General features: G+C 36.4%; 1 protein-coding gene across 9 annotated transcripts; it reads left to right on the forward strand.

The window, feature by feature from the left end:
* Positions 1–323: 323 nt before the first annotated feature.
* LOC117930741 lies at positions 324–6,960 on the forward strand. 9 transcript variants are annotated; one of them, XM_034851417.1, is made up of 11 exons: positions 324–390; positions 497–640; positions 838–894; positions 1,056–1,380; positions 2,721–3,112; positions 3,896–4,145; positions 4,936–5,101; positions 5,180–5,282; positions 5,492–5,620; positions 6,145–6,360; positions 6,488–6,960. In XM_034851417.1, the coding sequence occupies exons 4-11, from the start codon at positions 1,161–1,163 to the stop codon at positions 6,764–6,766; spliced, it is 1,755 nt and encodes a 584-aa protein (XP_034707308.1). In that variant the 5' UTR covers positions 324–390; positions 497–640; positions 838–894; positions 1,056–1,160; the 3' UTR covers positions 6,767–6,960. The 9 variants fall into 9 exon arrangements, with proteins under 9 accessions (XP_034707308.1, XP_034707314.1, XP_034707305.1 ...); XM_034851423.1 differs by lacking the exon at positions 838–894 and having other exon boundaries at positions 497–564; XM_034851414.1 differs by lacking the exon at positions 324–390 and having other exon boundaries at positions 417–640.
* The last annotated feature ends 291 nt before the right edge of the window (positions 6,961–7,251 follow it).

A 7,251-nucleotide genomic window follows, 5' to 3' on the forward strand; every position in this document is an offset into this window, starting at 1 on the left:
AAAAATTAAAAAATTAGTGGCAGAAGTCCAAGAAGAGCTCATGGACACGTGTTATCATCAGAAGCAGCGAGGGAGAGGTAGTGAGGGTCAAAGTCTCCTACTAATCAGGATTTAGTTTTACAGTTTTGGGTTTTACACAATCCAAAACCCAACTTAATCAACAAAGATTTGGGGAAGGCCACAGCTGCGCATGCTGATGTGACAATTGACCTTTTGCACAGTGAAAATTTGGCCCCACAGCGGGAATATATTCTCAGCTACACACCAAAACCCATAATCATTCCAATCTTCTGCATTTCTATGTTGATGCCAGTGGTGGGCCGGTGGCTGCATCACATCCATCAACCCCACCCCCACAGTGAGTTTTTCAATTTATACACTGAAGAACAGGTTTGTCTGTTTGTTTCTTGAGAAACTTCAAACCAAATTGGTTACCTTCCCAATGCCCTTCTCAGTTCTCACCCAGGCCTGATTTTACTTTCTTTTTCTTTTTAAGGGAACGTGGAGTGTCCTTTTCTGGTGTTGCTGATGGTTATTTTTGGAGATGCTGTTCTTATCTCCCTTGTATGGTGGTTTATTTACAGTAAAGCCAACATGTGTCCCTCTGCATGCTGCATCTTCTCTGCTGCAGGGTCCATCTGTTAGTTCCATTTTTTTTTTTTTGACAAATTTCTCTAAGAAATTTCATTGAAAATTTTAATGGGTATGGTGATTTCCAAGTTTATCTGCAAATTTAGTTTGTAATTTCATTTTTCTTTCTTATATGTATTGGGACAGACACTGACTTTAAACATTTTCTATGTTTTTTCTGGAATGGACTACTCATTTATTCTACAGTTGGAAGGATGATGACTGTAGCCAACCCATATTAAAAAAGTTATTATAGTTGTAAAGGTTGGCTGAGAGTTGCTCTAATCATGCTCTTTCTTTAAGTACTTGGGGATATAAATTAATTTTCAAGCTTTCTTTGTTCCTCTAATTGTATGGGTTTTATTCTCTTTTTCAAAGTAATAGAACATGGGTTTCAACCCATTTGTGATTTCATGTGATTGCAGTTGAAAAGTTGGTAGGGGCGTCTCATGAAATTTTAATGAAAAGCCTCGGAGGACCAGTTGGGTTGTATTGCATTTGTGGTTGATTTTGAAGAGTTGTGGAAAGAAATGGAGGCACCAAGTCAGAAGAGTCTTGAGAAAGTTGTTTCACAGAGAGCTCTGCAAATGAGTAGCTCATTTCCGTGCCAAATTTGCGTGGTGTGTTTTCTCTGTGGTGTCTGTCTCACCAGTTTGTTTCTGGCTGCTCTCACTTCATTTGGTACTTTTGAATTTGGGGTCTTTTCATTTGCTGGATTTTCAACCTGGAATTCGACTACACAGATGATCAGTAAGTGGGTATTTTCTTGGTACTTTTTTCTTCAATTATTTGCTAATTTTGCTCTGCAATTTCTATCTTTCATGGCCAATTCCCTTTTACTCTGCTTGCATTAGATGTTGATCTGTTTTTTTTTTTTTTTTTGGGTAAACAATGGAGGAGAGAAAGCAGAGAACTGCTTAGAAAATTTTTGGAAATTCGGATATTTAGGCAAAATGCCTTCAAAATGTAAAGAAGCTATCAAAATTTACACGGAATTTTGGAATTTAGGACATTGTTTCAAGGCAAAGTCATGTTCTTGATGAAAATTCATGATTTGAGAAAGCATGATGAGCAGTGAGTAAAGGGTGTGCTTGAAGCAATTTCAAGTCGGTATCAGTTTCAGTTTGAAGTTTGAGGCTGATGTAAAGCTGGAATTCATCTGGGTTTCCATGAATTTGGAAAATCATGATGATAGGAATTAAAAAAATATTTACTTTAACCAACTTATTAATCTGGGATAAAACTTGGCAGAGCTTTTGATATCTTGGGAAATTCTGAATAACGATCAAGTCAAAACTATCTGCTTTACCTTCGAGAGTGGTCAGGTGAAACTGAAGCAACATCAAGTTGGAACAACTTTTGAGGAAAATAAAACCTTATAGAACTTACCCAAGTTATTTCATTCACTTCGTCCCTCAAAGTAAAATCCCAAAAAATGAGGTAAGTTTCAGTGCCAATTCAAACTTGACCACAACGCCCGGCCCATGGTTCAGTAATTCAGAGAATTTTGTATTCGGGTAAATTGAAACTGTGGCCAGCACTTCATTTGTTAAAGACCATGATAAGTAGTGACTAAGGGGTAGATTTGAAGCAACTTCTAGTTGGAATAAAGTGCAGGTGAAACTTTGACCTTTTGCACTGTATAATGATCAAAATCTGACTGAAAAGTCATGAATCAAAGACCTCCGTGCATAGTGATGAAGTACCTAATGGAAGAAACTTCAAGTGAGAATAGCTTCGTTAATATTCTATTATGTACTTCCATAGTGGACTTAAAAAGAAGGGGCTTTAATTATCTTTAATAATCTCGTTCGCTTTACTCCATTTAAAAACATTGAGATGAAGTAATCTGTATTCAATGCTTCATGTGCAAGTTAGAGTAGAAGCTATAATTTATTCTTTGGACCAATAGTAAGTTCCTTCCCTAAACACTCTAAATCACCAGCCAAAAGCAAAAACATTCTATTATTAATTTGGATAATGGGATATCATTCTTACCAATTATTAACTTTTTCACATTTAATGCTTGAGAATGTTCTTTTTTGTTTTATAAACCTTTTTATCATACATTTTCCTGCATTGAATTGTAGATATGGTTACAAGTGAAGACTGCGACTATAAAGCAAAGGAAACAGAGGGAAGGATGAATTCACAAAGAATTGATGAGAGGAGTACTGATGAAAATGCGTCCTTGCTGTATTCTGTTTGGAGTGCTTTACTAAATGAATCTATAGTTCAGGATAGTGAGTTCTTTCAAAGGTTCGGACTCAACAAATCCAGTGTACCAAAGGCCCCTCATTTTGAGAATTGCAAGTTGAACACACAAGTAAATAAACGTCTTGATGCCCGTGGTAAGAATGGGAGATTCCCTCCTTGGACAGTTTGGAAGGGATTTTTAGACATCTATCCACCATCTGAAACTGATGAACAAATGAGATATTTGAGACGACAAGCCATGTCCAAAGGCTCTTATCCTCCCTGGGTATGCTTCTTGGGTCTAACCTGATAATGATGTGTTAAGTTTAGCTACTAGCTAAAAGATAGCTACATTTCTGATTTGATCTTGTAGATATCTACCAATGAGATATGTTGCACTACACTGGTATTCACATGTACTCATTTATATGCATGCAGTTTGTGCACACATGCATAACAAAGAGCAGAAGCCACCCTGAATCTCTACAACAGTCAGCATTTTGTTTACAGTTGTATTACTATGCAGCATATAAGATATCCAAATACTTCTAGTTTTGAGTTCTATATGAAAGCCAGCCATTAGTATATTGATTTGGTTTTGTGTTGGACACATAGTCACTGACAACCAACTGGAAATGTTAATATGCCTATAAAGGATATGCTCCCCTCCACCACATATGCATGAATCTGGCCCATTGTCCACGGAAATGGACAAGAAATTCAAGAAATATGTATGTTCATTTTTGAAAAAGGAATAGAAACAAACAATTACTGTCTTCCTTTTATTTCTATGCTGTTAACAACTTATGCTTTTACACTTTTCTATCATTGTAGTCAATGCCTCACAGGAAATACAAGTATAAGGGGAAGGTATCTAAATAAAAGTCTCTTGAAAACGAAGTAAACTTCAACCATGATGCTTCTGTTCTCTTGTCTCATGCAATAGAAGTAAACTGATAGTTTTGATTTATAGTATTTGTATTTTCTCCCTTTCTAGTGGTCTCTATGTGCATTAACAGATGAAGTCATCGTAATTTTCAACATTTTATATGTACATATGATTTTTCAGATTACAGGATCAGATGAAGACAATTACCCATTCACAAGGAAAGTGCAAAGGGACATATGGAGCCATCAGCATCCATCGAATTGCCAAGATCCTAATGTAAGATTTCTTGTCGCTGACTGGGAGAGACTGCCTGGATTCGGTATGGGAGGCCAGATTGCTGGAATGTGTGGGCTTCTTGCTATTGCAATTAATGAAAAAAGGGTCCTTGTTACAAACTATTATAATCGAGCTGACCATGATGGTTGTAAAGGTATAAATTGTCAATTAAAGATCACAGTAGCACTTCTAAAGTACATGATATCTGATCTCTCTTCTTTTCTTTTGCTTTCTGGGATCTACAGTGGTGAATCCCATGATTCATTCTGGGGTTTCATAAATTAATACACTAGCTGTGGTCTCCAAGGGGAGATAAAGGAAAATTAATAAGTTCAATGATTTTTTGTTTTTTGTCATTTATAAACTTTATTTCAACTTATTGCATAGTTTTCATTATAGGTCATAGTAGAAGTACAGATAAATAACCCTTTGAATGAAAGGTATATGCAAAATTCAGGTTTCATGGGTCCTGAATTCATTAAGATCAAATCAAATGGTGAAAAGGGTAAAGCCCAAATAATAATGATGGGGTGGTGCCCCATCATAGAAGACTCATTTGTTTTTTGATCTTTTAAGGCACATTTACTGCCTAAGAGTTTTAATTGGTAAAATTGTAGAATGATGCTATGATAGTGATTTTGGATCATCTGATTCATCTTGTTACTTTTGAACAATGGAGATCTAGATCAGAATTACTAAAATCATGACGATTTTTGGTGTTGGAGATGTCTCAAATGAAGCCAAGCGTTGGAAGGCTTGCCCTTCCTTCAAACTTCCTTTCTTCTATTTGTTGTGTCCTAAAATTCATTTTAGAATACAGGCTTTGGATGCAACTTGGTGACCTGTGTTGATTTCCAGTTGTACTCTTCTGACTAAGAGAATAAAACAATCTTATGACGATATCTAACCCTTGGAACTTATAAAATCCATTGTGTGTCTTTTAGGTCCACATCGCTCTAGTTGGTCTTGCTATTTCTTTCCTGAAACATCCCAAGAGTGTCGAGACCGAGCATTTGAGCTTATGGGGACCAAGGAAGCATGGGAGAATGGAACGATAACAGGAAAAGACAATTATAGTTCAAAGGAAATATGGGCTGGACCAACTCCTAGGCAAGCTTCAGTAAATCTATCCTTTTAATTTTCTATTCACATCATTTCTTTCTATTGCTAATTTCAGAATTTTAACAGGGTTTGGGGCAATCCTTGGAGTTATTTGCAGCCTACAACGGAAATTAATGGAAGTTTGATTGCTTATCATCGCAAAATGGATCGGAGGTGGTGGCGAGCACAGGTGAAACCAATGTTAATATAGAAGTGGAAATTTCTGTTTTACATGCTTCTCCTGCAGCTTTATCCGAATAGTTTTCTTCAGTTTTTTTAGTTGGCCTTTACTCTTCATTTGGTGTTCGGAAATAATACCAAAAAGAGAACAAAGATACCCAAAATGACCAGAGCAGGTATGGTCGTAATTTAATTATTATACTGCTTACATATTTTCAGGCATTACGCTACCTAATGAGGTTTCAAACTGAGTACACATGTGGCTTATTGAATGTTGAGCGCCATGCTGCATTTGGATGGGAAGCTGCTAAAATGGTTCTTTCAGGTCTCGGCCGAAAATGGCCAGAGGTTTGTCAATCTACTCCCTTATGCCTTGTTTGCTTGTTGACAGGAGGGAGAAAATGTTGGAACATTGTTCTTCAATACATATATGTGCATGTATGTGTGTAATAAAATGCCATCCCAAATAGTTAGCAGTTGATCTAATTTTAATGTGTAGCAGTGAGAATTTGCTGATGACTCATTTTTTATCAAATCTATATGAAAATCCTCATGCCAAAATCCATTGTTAATGACCTTAATCTCTCCCTGGATTTTGTAAGCAAACTAAAAGATAAGTCTATGCAGAGTATCTCATTTTCTATTTGAAAGCCATGATGAAATTGATATGATATATAGCTCCAAGTGGTGATCAAGAATCAACTGATAAATTTGAATACTGGGGACAATGCAGTTACCATTATTTTTTGACAATGTTAGTTCAAGTGGGACCATGTGCATATGTATAATGATTCCACCCATCATTTTGTTTTGGTTTTGGGGTTGCTGTGTTGAAGCTCATACTCTCATGAGTTGGATTTCATTTCCCATAGGATGGTATGAACAAACCGAGATCTGATATTGAAGAATTTGTATGGTCAAATCACAAAGCATGGATCCCTAGGCCACTCCTAAGCCTGCATGTGAGAATGGGAGACAAGGCATGTGAAATGAAGCTGGCTGAGTTCGAAGAATACATGCGGCTTGCTGACCGCATTAGACAGCAGTTCCCACACCTTAATAGCATCTGGCTCTCTACAGAAATGCAGGTCTGAAAAATCTCCAGTTGTGTTGAATCTTCTTTTTTTTTTTTTTTGAAAAAAGCAAAATTAATGTAGGGTTACTACCACATACATGGATATGTTTGTAACATTAATGCTGGCATTATGTTTTCAGGAGGTTATAGAGAAATCAAATTTGTATCCACATTGGAAATTCTACTACACAAATGTGAGACGGCAAGTGGGAAACACGACGATGGCGACCTATGAAGCAAGTCTGGGCCGTGAAATCAGCACAAACTATCCGATGGTTAACTTCTGGATGGCAGCTGAAGCTGACTTCTTTGTTGGAGCATTGGGTTCAACATGGTGCTTTCTCATAGATGGCATGAGGAACACAGGAGGAAAAGTAATGGCCGGATATTTAAGTGTCAACAAGGATAGATTCTGGTAGTGAATTGTTTGTAATTTAGAGGGATAGTCTACAGTTCTATCCAATTTTATACATTGTAAATCTACATATAAGTTCATAACAAACCAGTGGTGTAAATCTTTTTCTTCTTTCAACGTAGTTTTTGATTTTGTATCTTCATCTGATGTATAAAATGTAAATAAATAAATATATTGAAGTTGGATATTCACACAATATATTACATAGTTGTATATCTTTGTAGGTTTTAGAATCTAGAAGTGTTGGAAGCAACAACCAAAAGTTGTATTTGAGACAAGGAAAATGTTGACTCTTATTGAATGATCAATGCAACATTTATACACAAGTTTGCAACAGAAAACAATAGAAAAGTAGCAAAAATGGCTGGAACTAACAGTTATTTCCTATAAAATAGCAATAGCAACATAATAGCTCCATGAAACTCTATTAGCTTCATTGACTAAGTTGTTTTATGGTTGCAGCCTCAATTTCAACACCTCTTCACACCT

This window comes from Vitis riparia, chromosome 14, assembly GCF_004353265.1.
Source record: "Vitis riparia cultivar Riparia Gloire de Montpellier isolate 1030 chromosome 14, EGFV_Vit.rip_1.0, whole genome shotgun sequence".
Classification (NCBI taxonomy): Eukaryota; Viridiplantae; Streptophyta; class Magnoliopsida; order Vitales; family Vitaceae; genus Vitis; species Vitis riparia.